The following is a 23625-nucleotide window of genomic DNA, read 5'->3' on the forward strand; positions in this document are numbered from 1 at the left end:
TCTGACCTCTACAAAAAGGATCCTGCAACTTGAATGAATGATGTGACATGCTGAGTTGAATTTAATCTACATTCATTGTGTCTATGAGGTATAGAGGGGAAGCCACAGTCCTGTTTCTAACTAGAACAGACTATCTTTAGAACAAGCATTTCCTTTACACTACATCAGGAGCTGCATCATTGAGCAGCTGCTAACAACAGAGTCTTTCAGGAATGTCTGCAATATTTTGATAATTTTGAAGTGGCAAAGCCAGCTCATTTCAGGGCATCTCCTAGGCATCGATATTCCACATCTAGCCACACTACACTACTTGTCTAATGTCACCTATTTGTAGGGCTTTCTGTGCAGTTGATAAGCTATGTATCACGTTGTTTCTAAGTCACACTCTGTCCAACATGAGCGAACTCAGTACACGCAATGCTGCCAGTTTAAAATTTATAGAGTGGAGGAGGTCTTATTTTTCTCAAGTTTAAAAAAAGTTTAACCCCTCCTGAACTGCAGAAACTAAGCAATTTGACAGTCTCCAACCACACCATCTCTCCACCTTTGATCATCCATTACGTACATCCTTGACAGTCTCACCTTCCCACAGTCAATTGAGATGTGAGCATGCTCTCAACTATCTGATATGATAATTCTTGACTGTGTCAAACAGCTTTTTGATCCCATGTCCAAAGTTTTTATGACCAATTAGTGGAAGTGTTCAAAGAAAATGAAAATAGATACACCATTTCTTCCATGGAGTTTTCTCATGCAATGTCCTGGAAATTAATCTTTAATTTCTTCATGCTCCTTCTTGGACTGTATCCTATTGAATTAACCATTTAATCATGGCTGTGTAAAGATAGTCGTTGAAGACAAAACTTTATCCAGTTATCATCTACCATCCTGATACGACAAAAACAGTGTTGTTGACTAATTACAACAATCAATCTCCAGACATTAGATGAAAAAAATCCCCAGTGGTGGAGAGCTTTGGTAACCATAGCGTGTAAGTCTCTGAAGAAGATCTGAAGAGGAGTCATTAAGGACTCAAAACATTGACTGTTTCTCTCTGTGTATGCTGCCAGACCTACTGAGTTTTCCAGTGTTTTTATTTTAGATCTCAGCATCCACAGCATTTTGCTTTTATTAATATAGACTCTAAGTCACATGTTCCCCCAAGTTATTGCCAAATCCCTACCCAATGTCACAAACTTTTGTCACCATCAGCATGCTCACATTCGTTCTCAAACTGAATTCACAGGTTCACAATGCACAATCCCCACAGAAGCAGTTTTATTTGGTTGCTTCACTCCACACATCATAAGTCACCAGGACAGCAGCAGTATCAACAGGATAAAATATGCATCCATTAGGCTAAATAAACATATTGGCCCCATCACCCATCTAGGCCACAGTATGGAAGGTATGAAACAGGTGTTGGAGTAAACTCAAAATTAAAGGATACAAGATGGTTACCTGGCACAAAATGGACTCTGGGAAAAGACATTAAGATGTGCTGACTTGGGCACAGACATTGCACAACGAGTTAAAACCTGTTAGTGTCTAAATTACTGCAGGAAACAGATCAGGCCTTGAGGCACCTTAGCTTGAGATAAAGCAGAACCAAAACAATGAGTTTTTGTAACGAGATCAGTCGTTGATGGGGGAAATAAATGCATAAATGTATTTACTCTATGTATAACGATGTGCTAACGGCTAATGTCCGTACTTGTCCATTATTTGAAAATGTATAAAAGATGCTCAACTGCCATTGTAAAGTTGAGAAGGTGACTGCGTGCACTGCAGAGAGCCCAGCGCTTCTCCCAAAGCTTTGTTCAATAAACTGCGTGTTGAATCTTTAAGTCTGACTCCGAGTGGTGATTTTCCCACAACACAGGTAATGTAGTTACTGGGTACTGACCTGTTGTAACCATTCAAGGAGAAAGCTCCCTGTGGATAAGCTGCAGTGCTGGATTTGAAGTAGTAAATACAGCCCTTGTGAATAATAACAAATCGCAGTGGCCCTGAAATCATAAATAGAATCAGTTTTAGAGCAGTAAGGACAGACCATGGGTGAAGTAAGGAAGCTAGGCGAATTAGTGAATGAAGAAAGCAAAAATCATTTTAACAATTAGAGTACATAAGAACTAGGAGCAGGAGTAGGCCATCTGGCCTCTCAAGCCTGCTCCGCCATTCAATAAGATCATGGCTGATCTTTTCATGGACTCAGCTCTGCTCACCATAACCCTTAGTGTAGGATGAACAATAAACATCTATCCACCTGCATATTTATTATCCATGGCCAGAAAGAGAGAAGGAAGCAGATTCAATAATAACTTTCAAAAGGGAATTAGATAAATATCTGAAAAGCAAAGAGTTGTGGGACTATGTGGAAAGATTATGGGAGTATTTATTTATTAAGCGTTGCATAGTCAGAGCCAAGCAAAGCCTTATCAGTGGTTAGATGAAGTTCTTTACACCCATGTTCATGTTTAGTCAGCAAACGTTTCTTGACAATTTAGGTCATGGGGGGGGGGGGGGAATTTTCCCCTCCCGCCTGCCATGGGAATCGTAGCGGGCGGGGAGGAGGGGGGGGATGTTGGGGGAACCATGCAAAGGTCCATTGACCTCGGTGGGATTTTCCGGTTTTGGGGTGAGCGCGGCCAGAAAATCCCGCCCATTCTTTGGACTGCACCACAGCTGCAGCCTGGATGGTCTTGGTGACCCCACTGATGATGGATGGCTGCATAGAGGCCACAGCTGGTCCAGTAACTGTTTAAAAGAGCTCTCTGTTGCGATGGGAGATCAAAGCCAGTTGGACGAGCAGATATTCACTTGCGCTGCTATAACCTCCAGGGCTATGGGCCAAGAACTGGAAAATGGGAGTAGTACAAAGTGGTTTCTGGTGGATGTTTTCTTCTGCCATAGGTCCTCAGCAGTTACTCCTGGGTTGAATTATATGGGGTGACATGAAGGAAGATGTACAATTGCTAGGTTGAGTAGGTCATTGAATAAGAGCAGGCTTGGGTTGGAGTAGACCTTTTCCAGTAGTTTGGATGTTGCAATTACCTTCCTGATGTGGGGAACAAGGTGAGGAAATGTTGCTCAGACTCGGAGCCAGAGGAAGTGAGTACATTGAAGAGTAACTGTGATGATGATCAGTTAGCTCAGATGGCTGATCAGCTGGTTTGTGATGCAGGGCCAACAGCGCGGGTTCAATTCCCATACTAGCTGAGGTTATTCAAGAAGGCCTCGCCTTCTGAACCTTGCCCTCGCTTGAGGTGTGGTGATCCTCAGGTTAAATCACCACCAGTCAGCTCTCCCACTCAAAGGGGAGAGCAGCCTATGATCACCTGGGACTATGGTGGCTTTACCTTTACCTGTGATGATGCGCATTGCTGAAATGATAAATTTGATGTCGGCAGATTGGTGCCATACTGAGATACAGTATTCTGCAGTTGACTACATAATGGCTGAGGTCCTTAGGATCTTAGCCTGTGATCCCCATGAGCTACTTGCCAGTTTACTGAGGAGGTTGCTGAGGGTTTTAGTTTGTTCTGCTAATTGTTTGGCTCTTTCAAAGAGGTGGCACAGGCACAATGGGCTAAACGGCTATCTTCCGTACTGTAACAATCTTGGAAATAAATGGAAAAAAGGTTTCTTGCCTCCTTAGTGTGGAAGATTCGCCACACTTCACCCCATAGGAAGGCAGAGAAATTGGAGAAACAGTTTCTTAGGGCTTCCTTGGATGCTGGTTTCAGAATGACTAACAGAGAACTGGAAGCCACATTTCTTTCTGTCTTCCTGATTACAATGTGTGGTAGCAAGCTCCCAAAAAAGGGGAAGGAGAGAAAATAGACCAGTGGTGGAAAAAAGGATGACACAGCAAGTCAACACAGCAATAGGAGGATGTTCTGCGCTGAATAATAGGAACAATAGGAGCAGGAGTAGGCCATTCAGCCCATCAAGCCTGCTCATAGATTCATAGCCATTTACAGCACAGAATAAGATCATTTGGTTCATCGTGTCCTTGTTGTTCAACAAAGATCTGACTGTACTACTCCCATTTTCCAGTTCTTGGCCCATAGCCCTGGAGGTTATAGCAGCACAAGTGAATATCTGCATCATTCTTAAATGTTACAAGGGTTTCTGACTCTACCACCCTTTCAGACAGTGAGTTCCAAACTCCCACCACCCACTTGGGTGAAAATGTTTCTCCTCAACTCGCCTCTTAACTTTCCACCTCTTACCTTAAAATCTATGCCCCCTGGTTATTGACGACTCTATTCATGGAAACAGTGCCTTCCTATCCACCCTATCTATTCCCCTCATAATTCCATACACCTCTATCAGGTTCCCTCTCAACCGTTGCTGCTCCAAGGAAATCAGCCCCAGCCTATCCAATCTCTCCTCATAGCTTTGTCCCTCCCTGTCCCAGGCAGCATCCCGGTAAATCTCCTCTGCCCCTCTCCAGTGCAATCACATCCTTCCTTTAATGTGGTTACCAGAACTACACGTTGTATTCCAGCTGTGGCCTAACCAGTGTTTTATACAGTTCTAGCATGACTGCCCTGCCCTTGTATTCTATGCCTTGGTTGATAAGGGCAAGTATCCCATATGCCTTCTTAACCACCTTATCTACCTGCCCTGCCACCTTCAGTGATTTGTGGACATGTACTCCAAGGTCCCTCTGATCGTCAGTACTTTCCAGGGTCCTACCATTCATAGTGTAATCCTTTACCTTGTTAGCCCTCCCCAGTGCATTCCCTCACACTTTTCCAGGTTCCATTTGCCACTGCTCTGTCCACCTGAACAGTCCATTGATATCCTCCTACAGTCTCCTGCTACTCTCCTCACTATTTACCACCCTACCAATTTTTGCATCATCTGCAAACTTCTTGATCATACCTCCTATATTTAAGTCCAGACCAGAAGGGTCTAGCACCAAACCCTGTGGAACCCAACTGCAAATAGACTTCCAGCCACAGAAACATTCCTCAACCGTCACCCTCTGCCCAGTTTCCCGATTCTTCTTCTTAGGACAGTCCTGCATTCCGAGAATAAGTCCTTCCTAAGGCAAGGGGACCAAAGCTGCACACAAAACTCCAGTTGTGATCCAATGAAGGATCTATGCAACTAAAGCAAGACTTTGCTACTACCCCAATAACCCCAATCACAGTTGGTCACAGCGTCCATTATCCAGCTCCTGATTTCTACTCCTATTGGAAGCAGACTATGTAGAGTGGGGGAAAGAGCAAGCTTAACTTTGATGCACCCCAAACCCACATCTTTTGGACAAGCTACAAGTGTATGCTCCCGAAGCTAAAGCACACTTTCCATATAGTGAGGCTGATGCCAGGCCTGTCAGTATCAATGGAATTGTGTTCTCCAGCCCTCAGGACAGGAAGCATGGACAGGATTGGCAGAAGTGGACATTTTCCTCTTCCAAAAAGAATTTACCACTTAACCTCATTCACACAAATAGTGAAAAATAATTTTATTGATCGACCGACCCCTCCCATCACATTATCTAACATTCGGATGAGATATTAAACCAAGACTCCTGCTTGCCTGCCTTCTAAGCTGAATGTAATGTATACCATGGCCACTATTAAGAAGAAAAGCAGGAGAGTTCTCTCCATGCGCTGGCCATGTTTTTGCTGAATTCTCTACACCTAGTTCAGAATCTGTACAGACGACGACAACTCGAATTCTTCGAAAAAAGATTTTAAAGTAGTAAACCATCCTGAAGAGTTTAAGAGAATTGGCGGGAAAAGAGTTGAGGGAGATGTGAGAGGCTGGAGTGGAAGAGAGGTTAGACAATGTAAAGAAGACTGGCATTGGAAGAGGAAGATGGTCTGTTGGTTACCAGGGCAAAAGGTGAAAAAATTGGTTTAATAAACCCGGAACAACAATCTGTGTGACTGACAAACTTACACTTCATGATTTTCCATTGGGAACCTCCTTTTTTATGAAGGTATCCAGACTGTGTAACACCTCCCGGCATGGTGAGGAGGTTCTGAGCGCCAATCGCTCGCATTGGGACTGGCCAATTCTCCTCTACTCCAGTGGCCATTGTGCTGAAAGAAAATAACAAAAATTGCTGATTAAGCATTAAATTTACACCTTTGACAAAGGGTTATCTGGACTCGAAACTTCAGCTCTTTTCTCTCCTTACAGATGCTGCCAGACCTGCTGAGATTTTCCAGCAATTTCTCTTTTGGTTACATTTATACCAGCCCAAACAAGACAAATCATTACTTTAAGCTATTACCGAGTGGTTGAGTGGACTTCTGTTTACATACATTTTTATTGCCATTGTGAAATCGTAGAATAGTTTTGGCCCATCCTATTCATGCCAGCTCTCTGCAAGAACAACTCACCTCATTCCACTCCCTGCTTTCTCCCTGAAGCCTACAGTTGTTATTCTCCTCCGATAATTATCCATTTCTCTTCTGAAAGCTAAAATTGAATCTGCCTCCATTATACACTCAGGCATTGCATTCCAGATCCTAACCACTCACTACATAAAGCAATTTCCCTTGTGTTCCCTATGGTTCTTTTGCAAATCACCTTAAATTGGTGTCCTCTGGTTCTTGAACCTTGATTTGATTTGATTTATTGTCACATGTATTAGCATACAGTGAAAAGTATGATTTCTTGAGTGCTACACAGACAAAGCATACCATTCATAGGGAAGGAAATGAAAGGGTGCAGAATGTGGTGTTACAGTCTTAGCTAGGGCGTAGAGAAAGATCAACTTAATGCCCCCTTGGGCATTCTATGCCCGTTTTGAGCCAGAGGTCAGTGAGACCATGCCCTCCACCCTGGAAGCCCTGGGTGAACCTGTATCTGGGGTCACCATTGCAGATGTCAGAGCAGCTTTCTCAAAGGTCAACCCACAGATAACCCCTAGATAACAAAGACTCCTATGTCAGACTCCTATTTATTGACTACCATTCAGCCTTCAACACCATTATTCCCACGAAACTCATCTCCAAACTCTGTGGCCTGGGCCTCAGCTCCTCCCTCTGCGACTGGATCTGAACTTCCTAACTCACAGACCACAATCAGTAAGATAGGCAACAACACCTCGTCCACGATCATCCTCAACACCAGTGCCCCACAAGGCTGTGTTTTCAGCCCCCTACTATACTCCTTATACACCCATGACTGTGTGTCCAAATTCCCCTCCAACTCGATTTTCAAGTTTGCTGACAACACCACCGTAGTGGGTCGGATCTCAAACAATGACGAGATGGAGTACAGGAATGAGATAGAGAATCTGGTGAACTGGTGCATCCACAATAATCTCTCCCTCAATGTCAATAAAACAAAGGAAATTGTCATCGACTTCAGGAAGAGTAGAGAAGAACATGCCCCTGTCTACATCAATGGGGACGAAGTAGAAAGGGTCGAGAGCTTCAAGTTTTATGTGTCCAGTACACCAACAACCTGTCCTGGTCCCCCATGCCGACACTATAGTTAAGAAAGTCCACCAACGTCTCTACTTTCTCAGAAGACTAAGGAAATTTGGCATGTCAACTACAACTTTCACCAACTTTTACAGATGCACCATTGAAAGCATTCTTTCTAGTTGTATCACAGCTTGGTATGGCTCCTGCTCTGCCCAAGACCGCAAGGAACTACAAAAGGTTGTGAATGTAGCCCAATCCATCACGCAAACCAGCCTCCCATCCATTGACTCTGTCTACACTTCCTGCTGCCTCGGCAAAGCAGGCAGCATAATTAAGAACCCCACACACCCCGGACATTCTCTCTTCCACCTTCTTCCGTCGGGAAAAAGATACAAAGTCTGAGGTCACGTACCAACCGACTCAAGAACAGCTTCTTCCCTGCTGCTGCCATCAGACTTTTGAATGGACCCAATTTGCATTAAGTTGATCTTTCTCTACACCCTAGCTATGACTGTAACACTACATTCTGCACTCTCTCCTTTCCTTCTCTATGAACAGTATGCTCTGTCTGTATAGTGCACAAGAAACAATACTAATACATGTGACAATAATAAATCAAATCAAAACAAAACGTGCAAACTCGACACAGACAATGACCCAAGCCGGGAATCGAACCCAGGTCCCTGCCGCTGTGAAGCAGCAGTTCTAACCACTGTGCCATCCCTCCAGGGGATACTCATCCAACAGGGTGACCATCTGCGCCCCCATCTGGGATGCAGTGGCAGCACTGATCAGTACAGGTGCACTACAGAAGAGGACAGGGGAGTAGTGCCTCATCACCATCTTAAATGTCTACGCTCCCACCTACGCTCTCCCCATTTGTGTCATTGCAGGAAAAACTAGAGCACAACAGGCATCAGCGGGTGCAGCCCAGGGCCAATGGTGTGCCTCTTGCCCGGTCATCCCACAGCTGCTGGAGCCACAAAGACAGAATGGCGGGTATCAGGAAGGGATAACAACAGCCTCCTCAGAGTGCAAAGCTGATTAGAAGAGTCACATCACCTTTTATCTGCAGAGATGGTGCCATCACTGTGGCACACCAAGGCGAACACTGCGGGGATGGCCTCCGCAATAGAGGCCTTGGTGTAGGACCTGCACTCTATGGCAGGAGATATTTGCGCCATACGTCACGGCTTCGATTGCATGGTACAGGCACTGGCGGGAATCCACAAGTGTCAGCACCAGAGGACGGCAGGGCTTAAAGTTTATTTATTAGTGTCACAAGTACCCTTACATTAACACTGCAATGAAGTTACTGTGAAAATCCACACACTCGCCACACTCCGGCGCCTGTTCAGGTACACTGAGGGAGAATTTAGCATGGCCAATGCACCTAACCAGCACATCTTTTGGCTTCTGGATTTCCCACCAGCTGCCCCTCCATCCTATGGAGGGGGCCCCTGTGAACCCGTAGGGAAGAGGATTGGCAGGAGTACAGCCCGGCGCCCTCCAGCCTGGGGGCCTTGGGCATTTCTGGCCCAAATGACACCATTCCTCCTCTGAGCGGCATGCCTCCAATCCCTGACACTGAGGGGGGCAGCAGTCAAACATCAGTGCTGCCCGAAAGCAGGCCTGGACCCTCAAGGCCCGGCCTCTCTGGGGGACACCCACCAAAGTCATTTTAGACAAAAGAAAGTCAACAGGCCACCTCAAACTCACCTCTGGATCCTGGGGAGACACCTAGACGTAGAGGGAGGGTCAAGAAGATTAAGAAACCGTAGGCATTTAGTGAGCACATGTGAATATAGGCACTATTGTAGTACGGTCACTATTTTATTCTGAATGTTTGTCAATAAATTTCACTTTGTTCACCCACAGAGTTTTCATTAGTCACAGGTGAGGTGCCTGAAGATTGGAGAGTGGCAAATGTGCCTTTGTTTAAAAAGGGCTGCAGGGAAAAGCCTGGGAACTACAGGCCAGTGAGCCTCACATCTGTGGTGGGTAAATTGTTGGAAGGTATTTGAGAGACAGGATCTACAGGCATTTAGAGACGCAAGTACTGATTAAGGACAGTCAGCATGGCTTTGTGAGTGGAAAATCATGTCTCACAAATTTGATTGAGTTTTTTGAAGGGGTAACCAAGAAGGTAGATGAGGGCCGTGCAGTTGATGTTGTCTGCATGGAATTTAGCAAGGCCTTTGACAAGGTACCGCATGGTAGGTTGTTGCACAAGGTTAAATCTCACGGGATCCAGGGTGAGGAATCTAAATGGATACAAAATTGGCTTCTTGACAGAAGCCATAGGGTGGTTATAGAGAGTTGCTTTTCAAACTGGAGGCCTGTGACCAGCGGTGTGCCTCAGGGATCAGTGCTGGGCCCACTGTTATTTGTCATTTATATTAATGATTTGGATGAGAATATAGGACGCATGGTTAGTAAGTTTGCAGATGACACTAAGATTGGTGGCATAGTGGACAGTGAAGAAAGTTATCTCCAATTGCAACGGGATCTTGATCAATCGGGCCAGTGGGCTGACGAATGGCAGATGGAGTTTAATTTAGACAAATGCGAAGTGATGCATTTTGGTAGATTGAACCAGGGCAGGACTTACTCAGTTAATGGTAGGGCGTTGGGGAGAGTTACAGAACAAAGAGATCGAGGGGTACATGTTCATAGCTCCTTGAAAGTGGAGTCACAGGTGGACAGAGTGGTGAAGAAGGCATTCGGCATGCTTGGTTTCATCGGTCAGAACATCAAATACAGGAGTTGGAATGCCTTGTTGAAGTTGTACAAGACATTGGTGAGGCCACATTTGGAATACTGTGTGCAATTCTGGTTACCCTTCTATAGAAAGGATATTATTAAACTAGAAAGAGTGCAGAAAAGATTTACTAGGATGCTACCGGGACTTGATGGATTGAGTTACAAGGAGAGGCTGGATAGACTGGGACTTTTTTCTCTGGAGCGTAGGAGGCTGAGGGGTGATCTTATGGAGGTCTATAAAATAATGAGGGGCACAGATCAGCTAGATAGTCAATATCTTTTCCCAAAGGTAGGGGAGTCTAAAACTAGAGGGCATAGGTTTAAGGTGAGAGGGGAAAGATACAAAAGTGTCCAGAGGGGCAATTTTTTCACACATGGGGTGGTGAGTGTCTGGAACAAGCTGCCAGAGGTAGTAGTGGAGGCGGGTACAATTTTGTCTTTTGAAAAGCATTTAGATAGTTACATGGGTACGATGGGTATAGAGGGATATGGGCCAAATGCTGGCAATTAGGATTAGCTTAGGGGTTTTTAAAAAAAGGGCGGCATGGACAAGTTGGGCCGAAGGGCCTGTTTCCATGCTGTTTCCACCCTGTAAACCTCTATTAGCAAGAGGATTTGAGTATAGGGATAAGGATGTTTTGTTGCAGTTGTATAGAGCGTTGGTGAGGCTACACCTGGAGTAATGTGTGCAGTTTTAGTGTCCTTGTCTGAGGAAGGATGTCCTTGCTATATAGAGAGTACAGCGAAGGTTTAACAGGCTGATTCCTGGGATGACATATGAGGAGACACGAAGTCGGTTAGGATTATATTCAGTGGAGTTTAGAAAAGTGAGAGGGGATCTCATAGAAACTTCTAAAATTCTAACAGGGTTAGACAGGGTGGATTCAGAAAGAATGTTCCCAATGGTGGGGGAGTCCAGAACTAGGGGTCATGGTTTGAGAATTGGGGGTAAACATTTTAGAACTGTGGTGAGGAGAAATTTCTTCACCCAGAGGATGGTGTGGCGTGGAATTCACTACCACAGAAAGTAGTTGAGGCCAAAGCGTTGTCTGATTTCAAGAAGAAATTAGATATAGCTCTAGGGGCTAAAGGAATCAAAGGATATGGGGTGGGGGGCGGGGGGGGGGGGGGGGGGGGTGGGTGGAGGGGTAATCAGGATATTGAATTCGATGATCAGCCATGATCAAAATGAATGGTGGAGCAGGTTCGAAGGGACAATTGGCCTACTCCTGCTTCTAGTTTCTATGTACCTTCTTTACAAACAAGCCTTGAAATTGAGTGTTGGCACCACAAGGGATATCATAGCAGTGCCCAACAAAGGTCCTTCAGACTTCCACAGTCAACAACGTTTGTAGCAGGGTGGGGTGGGGTTGAAGAGGGATGGTCGTTGTGGGGGGAAAAATCCGTTGGATCTTAAGCATCGCCCACTAGAATTTTGAATGTCTTACATTCAAATCCCTCCGCCATCTGCTGACTCTCGAGTCCCAATCATCAAAGCCCCAGCCTATGAGTTGGCTAAGTGGGGACGCAGATCTAAACCCACACCTTAAGGCCTCACTTCAGAAGTAGTTCACTATTCATTCTTAGATGTGAGCATTGCTGTTACTCAATTCTCATGAGCTGCTCCATGTAGCAGCACTGACTGGTTTGCTTAGCCTCCTCTGAGAGGAGCTTGGACTGCATAGTTCAAGAAGGTGGTGAGTAATCAGCTTCTCAAGAGCAATGAGGGATGGGCAATAAATGCCGAGCTTGACAGCATTGCCCACAGCCTGTGAAATAATTTTTTTAAATATTGGTGTGGGATGGGTGTCACTTATAGCTCCAGACTGGGCAGGAATGGCAGTTTTCCTTCCCTAAAGGACACTGGTGATCCAATTGGGTTTTATGAGTATTCGACTGCTTCATGGTCACTTAGAGCAATGATGTGGAGATGCCGGCGTTGGACTGGGGTAAACACAGTAAGAAGTTTAACAACACCAGGTTAAAGTCCAACAGGTTTATTTGGTAGCAAAAGCCACACAAGCTTTCGGAGCTCCAAGCCCCTTCTTCAGGCGAGTGGGAATTCTGTTCACAAACAGGGCATATAAAGACACAGACTCAATTTACATGAATAATGGTTGGAATGCGAATACTTACAGCTAATCAAGTCTTTAAGATACAAACAACATGAGTGGAGAGAGCATCAAGATAGGCTAAAAAGATTGTTTGAGAGCACATTTCCACTCCATCTGACGAAGGAGCAGCGCTCCGAAAGCTTATGATATTTGCTACCAAATAAACCTGTTGGACTTTAATCTGGTGTTGTTAAAACTCTTACTGTGTTCACCCCAGTCCAACGCCGGCATCTCCACATCTTAATAAACGCTGCCAGACTTCCTGACTTCCACATCTACAGGAAGCTGGAAGGTGTGGAAGTTGGCCAATCTGGGGCTTTTTGCTCCGATTCTGCAACAAATGTATCACCAAACACATTACCCTAGCCCACCCCCATCGACGCAACTAACGTCCCTTCCCAAACAGGATGTGACATGAAGCGTCAGTTCATCGGAGAATCAGTATCTGTTTGCAGAGTTCAGGGTTTCGGTATCAACCTCACCTCCCCCTGCTCCACTATCCCAAAACTGCAGGGGGCTTAAAATATCACATTTGCAACTCCTTCCTGATGTTTTTGCACCATTCACCATTTTTATGCAAATAGTTTTCTTTGCCTCCACATTACACTCATTAGGATATTTAAAAGTCAGTCATACATTAAATATTTTACATTAAAAGAAACATGGAACACAAAAAAGACCACTGTTCTCCCTGCTCCGCTTTGGATACATCAAAAGAAGCCACCATCTCCCTGCCCATTGTCACATCTGAAATCAGTAGGTCTCCGGATAGCAAACTGTGTGCAGAACCCAACCTCACTACTTTGCAATGCAGTATTCCCAAGAGTGACTTCCCAGGAAAGTCCCGCATATAGGAACTGGAGTAACACACTTATAATCATCCAGATCAAATCAGAATAGCAGAATAGTGAAGCTATCTCCCAGGTTTGGGAATTCAATATTGTTCACCCAATATTGGTCGAAATCTTCTAAGAAACAGCAATCAATGTTGGATTGCCACTCCACTCTATTTTTCTACACCATACCAGAGCTCTGCATTTCTGGCTGGGACTTCTGATCCCGGCCTTCTTCAGAAATGAGGAGTCCTCCTTCAATCCAACTGCTTCCTTGTAGCACTGGATTGTTGGGTAAGACAAGCTATGCCCCTTTTATAAGGCACTAACGACTGTATTCTGGTAAACATTGCTGGAAGAAAAACCTGCTGTCAAAGCTCTTCAACTTGCAGTCATCAGGAGAGTTTCTATTCCCAGCTATCCCAGCACAAACCAACATCCAATGAAGACATTGAGTGCTTGAAAGCGCACCTAGCTGATCTAGTACATGTATATTGCGGGATATCCATTGACTAGGCTGATTTTCACATGCAGCACAAATGTCCAGTAGCATTGTGAGACCTCAAGCCAACCCAGACATACATATCTATAAACTCAAAGGGACTGGAATAATCTTCCTTAACAAGCCTGACTACAATCAACAAAATGCCCGCCTTTCTTAATAACAGGTTCAAATTTGCATCTATTGGACATACTGCCAAGTGTGACAACACAGCCCTGTTCAAAAGCAAATTACAAAAATGTTTGATAGAATTGTGTAAGACTTGTGCAAGAGGAACAAGCATATAATAGGATCCAATCTCACAGTTCACTGTGTCCACATATATGGGCTGCATAAGTCGCACAAAAGTGGTGCTTTTTTACACCCTATCTTATCAATGACTGGATCTGCAGAACATGAATTGACCAAGTGGTTGAGCAAGTTTCTACAACCAGTTCTTAGCAAGTTTTCCACATACAATGGTCTTTCACCTTTACAAAGACCAGAAAGGACTTGCATATTGAAAACAATGTTATGTTCATGTGCTCATTCAACAACACTAGCCTATTCACTAATGTGCCACTTAAAGAAGCCATAGACATTTACACAATGTCACTATATCATGGTGATCTAGATGTGTTACCGATGTCTGAATCTGTATTAATTGAATTTATGAATGCAGCAACTCGCAAAGTTGTATTCCGTCTTAACGACATCATGGGGGGAATTCTCCCATCCCGCCTGCTTCGGGAATTGTAGCACACCTCGCAAATGTCCATTGACCTCGGGCAGGATTCTCCAGTTTTGGGGCAAGCGCAGCCAGAGAATCCTACCCCATGTATTTGGCGAGGCAATAGCTTGGTGGTATTGTCACTGGACAAGTAATCCAGAGACCCAGGATAATAATCTTGGGATCCAGGTTTGCAATGAGCTCTGTCCTACAGTCAAATACACCTTTGAAATGGGGGAGTAAAATGAACTTCCATTCCTCAAAGTGCTAGTTGAGAAATCTGTCAATGAGTCCTCTACTATTGTCTACTGCGAGCCTACCTTCACTGGTCAATATACACGTTAGGATTCCTTCAGTTCCATGTACTATAAAATTGGTCTTATCACCATCCTCATAAATAGGGCCTGAGCCATTTGCTCACTGTGCAAACCTGATACTGAATTAGGGTACAACAAAGCTATCAGTTAAGCTACGCTGATCAGACCATTGTGCTCTCTATATCTCTATATCTGCTGCCATCAGACTTTTGAATGGACCTACCTTGCATCAAGTTGATCTTTTTCTACACCCTAGCTATGACTGTAACACTACATTCTGCACTCTCTCGTTTCTTTCTCTATGAACGGTATGCTTTGTCTGTATAGCGCGCAAGAAACAATACTTTTCACTGCACACTAATACATGTGACAATAATAAACCAAATCAAATCAAATATCGGGTAAACTCATGAATGGGATTAAGACTGCCTCTTTCGGTCAAAGTACCAAGTCTACCTCAGAATACCCTGAAATATTAAGTCTACCTCAGAAAACCCTGAAAGGCTAAGTTATCTCAAAAAATTGAGCAACAGGTGAAGCTAGCCATTTCATGCTGATACTATGCAGTAGCAACACAAGTGGTATTTTCCCAACGGGATGCTGCCATCAAACCAACTGGATGTTCTGCCTATCACACAAATCAATAATGTGTATATGAATTTCAGTGCTGGTGCGATGCCAGGCAGGTAGGCTGCATGTCCGAACAACTGGTGGAACATATCGAACAGCAAGTCTCTTCAGTTGTTCACAACATGTAAAGTAATGACCATTTTCAACCAGCACATGCTTGCAAAACTCAGAACATGGTGTCCAATATTAGTTGTGATCCCATAATTAGACAACACTCACTAAGCAATCCTGATTGTGGTCATGACACTGAGGAAAACTTCTGTACTTCTTAAAGCAGTACAGTGAAATATTTTATGTCTATCTGATAGGGCAAAAGAGCCTCTGTTTAACCTCTTGTTCAAACGTTGACCTCCAACAGTGCTGCACTCCCTCAATACTACATTGAAAGTGCCAGCCTAAATTGTGTGCTTAAGTCACTAAAATAGGACTTGCAACAGAATTTTCTGACTAAAGAGTTATATGCGCTGAAGCACAGCTGGAGGCACACCAGAGTGGAAAATATTACTGTAAAATCAGAGAGTGGTAAATCTGTCCATTTTTATATCTCCTTCCACTTATATTGAGTGGAATGTTCTCCCCAAAATGCTATTGAGGCTGCAAGAAACTGAAAATTTCAAAACTGATTTTTGTCAGATAAGCGTATGGACGGTTATGGAACCAAGGCTGGTAGATAGAACATAGAACATAGAAAGCCACAGCACAAACAGGCCCTTCGGCCCACAAGTTGCGCTGATCATATCCCTACCTCTAGGCCTATCTATAGCCCTCAATCCCATTAAATCCCATGTACTCATCCAGAAGTCTCTTAAAAGACCCCAACGAGTTTGCCTCCACCACCACCGACGTCAGCCGATTCCACTCACCCACCACCCTCTGAGTGAAAAACTTACCCCTGACATCTCCTCTGTACCTACCCCCCAGCACCTTAAACCTGTGTCCTCTCGTAGCAACCATTTCAGCCCTTGGAAATAGCCTCTGAGAGTCTACCCTATCCAGACCTCTCAACATCTTGTAAACCTCTATCAGGTCACCTCTCATCCTTCGTCTCTCCAGGGAGAAGAGACCAAGCTCCCTCAACCTATCCTCATAAGGCATGCCCCCCAATCCAGGCAACATCCTTGTAAATCTCCTCTGCACCCTTTCAATGGCTTCAACATCTTTCCTGTAATGAGGTGACCAGAACTGCGCGCAGTACTCCAAGTGGGGTCTAACCAGGGTCCTATAAAGCTGCAGCATTATCTCCCGACTCCTAAACTCAATCCCTCGATTAATGAAGGCTAGTACGCCGTACGCCTTCTTGACCGCATCCTCCACCTGCGAGGCCGATTTAAGAATCCTATGGACCCGGACCCCAAGGTCCTTCTGATCCTCTACACTGAATGGTACCCTTCATATTATACTGCTGCTTCATCCCATTGGATCTGCCAAAAAGGATCACTACACACTTATCCGGGTTGAAGTCCATCTGCCACTTCTCCGCCCAGTCTTGCATTCTATCTATGTCTCGCTGCAACTTCTGACATCCCTCCAAACTATCCACAACACCACCTACCTTGGTGTCGTCAGCAAACTTACCAACCCATCCCTCCACTTCCTCATCCAGGTCATTTATGAAAATGACAAACAGCAAGGGTCCCAGAACAGATCCCTGGGGCACTCCACTGGTCACTGACCTCCATGCAGAGAAAGACCCCTCCACAGCCACTCTCTGCCTTCTGCAGGCAAGCCAGTTCTGGATCCACAAGGCAACAGCCCCTTGGATCCCATGCCCTCTCACTTTCTCAAGAAGTCTTGCATGGGGGACCTTATCGAACGCCTTGCTGAAGTCCATATAGACCACATCCACCGCTCTTCCTTCGTCAATGTGTTTGGTCACATTTTCAAAGAACTCAACCAGGCTCGTAAGGCACGACCTGCCCTTGACAAAGCCGTGCTGACTACTTTTGATCATACTAAACTTCTCTAGATGATCATAAATCCTGTCTCTCAGGATCCTCTCCATCAACTTACCAACCACTGAGGTTAGACTCACCGGTCGGTAATTTCCCGGGCTGTCCCTGTTCCCTTTCTTGAATATAGGGACCACATCTGCAATCCTCCAATCCTCCGGAACCTCTCCCGTCTCCATCGACGATGCAAAGATCATCGCCAAAGGCTCCGCAATCTCCTCCCTCGCCTCCCACAGTAACCTGGGGTACATCCCATCCGGTCCCGGCGACTTACCAACCTTGATGCCATTCAATAGTTCCAACACATCCTCTTTCTTTATGTCCACATGCTCGATCCTTTCTGTCCACCGCAAACCAGCAGTACAACCACCCAGATCCCTTTCCACCGTGAGTACCGAGGTAAAGTATTCATTAAGCACCTCCGCCATTTCTAACGGTTCCGCACAAACTTTTCCCCCTTCACCTTTTAAGGGTCCTATGCCTTCACATCTCATCCTTTTACTCTTGACATATTTGTAGAAAGCCTTGGGATTCTCCTTAATCTTACCCGCCAAGGTCTTCTCATGACCCCTTCTCGCTCTCCTAATTTCCTTCTTAAGCTCCTTCCTACATCCCGTATACTCCTCTAAATCCTTAACACCTCCTAGCTCTCTGAACCTTCTGTACGCCTCTCTTTTCTTATTCACCAGGTTCATCACAACCTTCGTGCACCACGGTTCCCGGACCCTACCAACACCCCCCCCTGTCTCATTGGAACGTTGTCATGCAGAGCTCCAGACAAACATTCCTTGAAAATCCTCCACTTTCCTTCGGTACTTTTCCCCAAGAATGCCTCCTTCCAATTTACCCGTCTAATTTCCTCCCTGATGACACTGTATTTCCCTTTACTCCAGAGAAACACTTTCCTAGCCTGCCTGATCCTATCTCTTTCCAATGCTATCGTGAAGGAGATAGAATTATGATCGCTATCCCCAAGATGCTCACCCACCGAGAGATCCTCCACCTGTCCAGGTTCATTAGCCAGCACCAGATCAAGTACAGCCTCTCCTCTAGTAGGCTTATCCACATACTGTGTCAGGAAACTCTCCTGGACACACCTAACAAACTCCTCTCCATCCAAACCCCTAGCCCTAGGGATATTCCAATCTATGTTTGGGAAATTAAAATCTCCCATCACGACAACTCTGTTATTCCTACATCTCTCCAGATGTAGAGATAGCCATGATCTATCTAACTCTTGTGCCTATGTTGCAAGCTCTGCAGTTAGTGATATTGCAACATGTAAATGTCAGCTCAACGCTGCTGTTTTTGTGAAAGATATTTATAGACCTATTCATCTCCAGTAACCTCCGCATTCTATATTCACACCTCCTCATTTCTGAGTTATAAATATGACTTCCTGCATCACAGTTAATGTGGTGGGCAGAGAACAAAAGGTTTCAAGGTAAATCAAAATCAAGCAGACACAGTTATCTGATTTGAAGAGATAACTATTGTATGCTAAAGACTGTTAGCAGTATGCGCATCCTTCACAACCTTCCATCATTGCAAGCTTCACGTTGCCTTTTGACATGCTGTTACATAGAATTACAATATAGATTAGCCAACGTGCCAACACCTTGAAAGAGTTATCCAATTAGTCTCGCTCCCCCAAAGATTCACCAGATTTCTTGAATTCAGAATTAATACAATTTATTTCCACACTTTGTTCTGTTGAGGTTCGAACTCATGACCCAGCTTTGCCTAAAGCAAGTTGCGATGTGGAGATGCCGGCGTTGGACTGGGGTAAACACAGTAAGAAGTTTAACAACACCAGGTTAAAGTCCAACAGGTTTATTTGGTAGCAAAAGCCACACAAGCTTTCGGAGCTCCAAGCCCCTTCTTCAGGTGAGTGGGAATTCTGTTCACAAACAGAGATTATAAAGACACAAACTCAATTTACATGAATAATGGTTGGAATGCGAATACTTACAACTAATCAAGTCTTTAAGAAACAAAACAACGTGAGTGGAGAGAGCATCAAGACAGGCTAAAAATATGTGTATTGTCTCCAGACAAGACAGCCAGTGAAACTCTGCAGGTCCACGCAACTGTGGGGGTTACAAATAGTGTGACATGAACCCAATATCCCGGTTGAGGCCGTCCTCGTGTGTGCGGAACTTGGCTATCAGTTTTTGCTCAGCGACTCTGCGCCGTCGTGTGTCGCGAAGGCCGCCTTGGAGAACGCTTACCCGAATATCAGAGGCCGAATGCCCGTGACCGCTGAAGTGCTCCCCAACAGGAAGAGAACAGTCTTGCCTGGTGATTGTCGAGCGGTGTTCATTCATCCGTTGTCGCAGCGTCTGCATAGTTTCCCCAATGTACCATGCCTCGGGACATCCTTTCTTGCAGCGTATCAGGTAGACAACGTTGGCCGAGTTGCAAGAGTATGTACCGTGTACCTGGTGGATGGTACCTGGAGATGCCATCATCTCACGTGAGAACACCATCCACCAGGTACACGGTACATACTCTTGCAACTCGGCCAACGTTGTCTACCTGATACGCTGCAAGAAAGGATGTCCCGAGGCATGGTACATTGGGGAAACTATGCAGACGCTGCGACAACGGATGAATGAACACCGCTCGACAATCACCAGGCAAGACTGTTCTCTTCCTGTTGGGGAGCACTTCAGCGGTCACGGGCATTCGGCCTCTGATATTCGGGTAAGCGTTCTCCAAGGCGGCCTTCGCGACACACGACGGCGCAGAGTCGCTGAGCAAAAACTGATAGCCAAGTTCCGCACACACGAGGACGGCCTCAACCGGGATATTGGGTTCATGTCACACTATTTGTAACCCCCACAGTTGCGTGGACCTGCAGAGTTTCACTGGCTGTCTTGTCTGGAGACAATACACATATTTTTAGCCTGTCTTGATGCTCTCTCCACTCACGTTGTTTTGTTTCTTAAAGACTTGATTAGTTGTAAGTATTCGCATTCCAACCATTATTCATGTAAATTGAGTTTGTGTCTTTATAATCTCTGTTTGTGAACAGAATTCCCACTCACCTGAAGAAGGGGCTTGGAGCTCCGAAAGCTTGTGTGGCTTTTGCTACCAAATAAACCTGTTGGACTTTAACCTGGTGTTGTTAAACTTCTTAAAGCAAGTTGCCACAGACAAAACATGATAATGACCAGGCAATCCATCTTTGTGATGTCAATTGAGGGATAAATATTGACCAGGATACTGAGACAAACTTCTTTGCTCTAAAAAAAATAGTATCACGGGGTCCTTTAGATCCACGTTAGAGAACAAGCTGGGTCTCAGTTTAACATCTTATCTGAAAGATGGTAACTCTGACAGTGCAGCACTCCCTCAGTACTTGGTAGTATCAGCCTACATTTTCATAAGATTACAAAACAGGAGTGGGCCATTCAGCTCCTCAAGCTTGCTTTGCATTCAATAAGATCAAGAATGATCTGATTTTGCCCTTAACTCCACTTTCCTGCCTACCCCACACCCTCCCCCCATAATCCTTGACTTCCTTTAGATCAATATCAATAGGTCAAGACTTTCTGTGACTCGAGATTCAATGCAATGTGGTTGAACACAAGAATTAGGAGCAGGAGTAAATCATTCAGCCTCCCAAGTCTGCTCCACCATTCAATAAGATCATGGCTGAGCTATTTGTGGCCTCAACTCTACTTTCCTGTCTACCACTTTGATTTTCTTTTCAATCAAAAATCAATCCTTAAAAATATTCAATGACTCAGAGAATTCCACAGAGAGAAAACATTTTCTCACCCCAGTCTTAATTCGGACACCCCTTATTATTAAACTCTGTCTCCTAGTTTTAGTACCTCCCCAAATTGAAACATCCTCTCAGCATCCACTCTGTCAAGACCTCTCAGGATCCTTAGTCTTGACTACATTCTGAAATGGCCTAGCAAATCATTCAGCTGTCAAGAAGGTGTCTCACTATCATCGTCCCAAGTGCAGTTAGAGGTGGGAAATAAATACTGAACTTGCTGGTGATCTCCACAAAGGAAAATCAGTGTCCACAACACTGACTTGATAACAGCTCTTCTTTAGTCCGAAGCTTAGTGCAGACAATGCAACGTCAGCATTTCACTCATGGATTTCTTACACCAGAATATGAATTGGAAGAACCATAATGAAGTAACCGTGCCAATGTTGAACAACACAGCACACTCCTGCCTGGAGAGGCCACTATTAGAGGAAGCTCATTCAATTCCTGTAGGAAACAAACAGTTAACTGTTTCTTTATTGGAGCAGATTCTAGACTGCCGACAAATCACCATTCACCAATCAAATCAGCATTCCAACATCCCAAAGGAAGACAAAAGCCTAGTGTCTCCATTCAATTGTGCTAGCTTTCTCAGTATAACCATCACAAATACAAATTGTGCCTGGATTGACAAGCGCATTCAACGTGGAAACTCTACCCCATCACAAGCACAATGCAGCATGATTCAAAATATGATTATGCAACACAATTGAATCATTAATTCTGATTTTCAAAGGATGACCTCAGAATTTAATAAAAGGATCGAATAACCGCATTTCTATGGCACCTATCATGATGTTAAAATGTCCCAAAGCGCTTTACACCCAGCACCCTTCCAATTCAAGACCACTCTGTCCTGTTTCCACTCCCACCTCCTGACCCGTTCCCTCCCAACACAGACAGCAACTCACGTGAAGAAATTCTCCAATGGGGGGGTCAGATAAGGCACCATAGGCAAAGGGAAATTCAGCAGAGTGGGGGGAAAGCTAGAGACAAAGTTGAAGATAAGGGAGTGTGGTGAACCATTGTTGGTTCCCACCAGGTAGTGCTGAGCCAGGGTCTGGCCAGTACTATGAGTCTGTTCTACATGTTACTGTTGGGGTTAGGGTTGGGCTGTTCTACCTGTAATATAGTCCTTATGGTACATCCCAGTCGGGCTCCGCCTCCTGGGAGAGGTATAAAGGTCACTGCTCTGTCTGGGACCCTTTAGTCTGGGATCGTGTATTATATATGGTAGCTCTATTGTTGTAGTCAATAAAAGCCTTTATTTCCCCGAGTACTTCTAGCCTCGTGAGTTATATCGCGCATCAGGGAGCTTTGAAAGCAAAGAGGGAGCAATCAGGCAAAGCGATGTTGGAAGAGAGTCGTGAGAGAGGGTAGAAGAAGCTTCTGAAATATTAAAACCTTGAAATATTTTCTCTCCTTTTGCTCCGATTTTTAACAGTCAGGATGTCTGTTTCTTACATCTAAATAGCTGAAAATGTTGTTACACTGATATGAGCAAACAGTCATCTAGTATTCCTGGCATGTTTGAAAGGAGGATTTGAACTTCTAGTGGTACCAGAAATCAACCATCTCTCTCTAAGGCCTCTGTGCCTCTGCCTCCTTGCTTTATGACTCCAAATGGAATCATATAGTCAGCAATCACTCTACCTAATCCAAGAAGCAGCCAGTGTGATCATTAGATACACTACACTTACATTTCCAGTCTTATAAAAGTTGTGGTCAGTTTTCAAGAGTTTCCTTTAATCTTCTGGGTTACTGTTCAAAACTTGTTAGTTTCAGCTGAGTGGAACTGGTGAGAATGTGTGTATACCAAGTGGTAATGGTCTGTGTGTGCACACCAAGTGGCATTGGTCAGTGTGCGTACATACATGCGAGTGTGCATGCCAAGTGACATTGGTCAGTGTGCGCACATGTGCATTCCAGGTGATACTGGTGTGCGTGTGTGCGCGGTTGTGTGCCAAATGACACTGGTCAGTGTGGGTGCGTTCACCAAATAGCACTGGTCAGTGTGTGACTGTAGCACTGGTCAGAATGTCCACGTGTCCAGTTTGTGTGCGTGCTTGGGCCTTGTGACATGGGTGCATTCGCGCATGTGTGTTTGTGTTTGTGTGTGCGCTTGTGGGCCAAGTGTCACTGGTCAGCGTGTGTGTGCATGTTTGGGTTGAACGGCACTGATCGGTGTGTTTGGGATGAGTCCTTTTTAGCAAAACTGACATTGAATCAACCTCTTTAAATCAAGGCTGATTTTAGGACTGATGCTCAGCTTTGTGATCTAAAGGTCCAAAACCTGAACTATTCCACCTCCTCCACCCTGAACAGCATCTGTTTTAGGATGCAAGCAGAATCAGTCTTCCACAATTTAGAAATGTTTGGTTTAGAAGTGGTTAACAATTACCCTACTTCCAGTTAAGTTTGTGATGCTCTATCTTTACAAAGAAACAAAATAATTCAACAATAATTAAATGGATGGACAGAACATAACAAAACAGGCCAAACGAGACTACAAATATTAAACATAGATCTGAGTAAAGTTAGTGATGGTTTAATTAAATCGATTGATATTAACAGAGTTGCTGCCAGTAAGTATGTAACATAAGCCTCAATTTAGG

General features: G+C 44.7%; 1 protein-coding gene across 1 annotated transcript in view; it reads right to left on the reverse strand.

The window, feature by feature from the left end:
- The window catches only part of sh3bp2 (SH3-domain binding protein 2), a 156083-nt gene that overhangs the window by 85278 nt on the left and 47180 nt on the right, over nucleotides 1-23625 (reverse strand). The window contains exons 2-3 of the mRNA XM_078215191.1: nucleotides 5923-6065; nucleotides 1907-2009 (exon numbers count right to left, since the gene is read on the reverse strand). Of these exons, the coding sequence (XP_078071317.1) occupies nucleotides 1907-2009; nucleotides 5923-6065 (246 nt within the window). The remainder of the gene's footprint in view (nucleotides 1-1906; nucleotides 2010-5922; nucleotides 6066-23625) is intronic.

Source organism: Mustelus asterias, chromosome 6, assembly GCF_964213995.1.
Source record: "Mustelus asterias chromosome 6, sMusAst1.hap1.1, whole genome shotgun sequence".
Classification (NCBI taxonomy): Eukaryota; Metazoa; Chordata; class Chondrichthyes; order Carcharhiniformes; family Triakidae; genus Mustelus; species Mustelus asterias.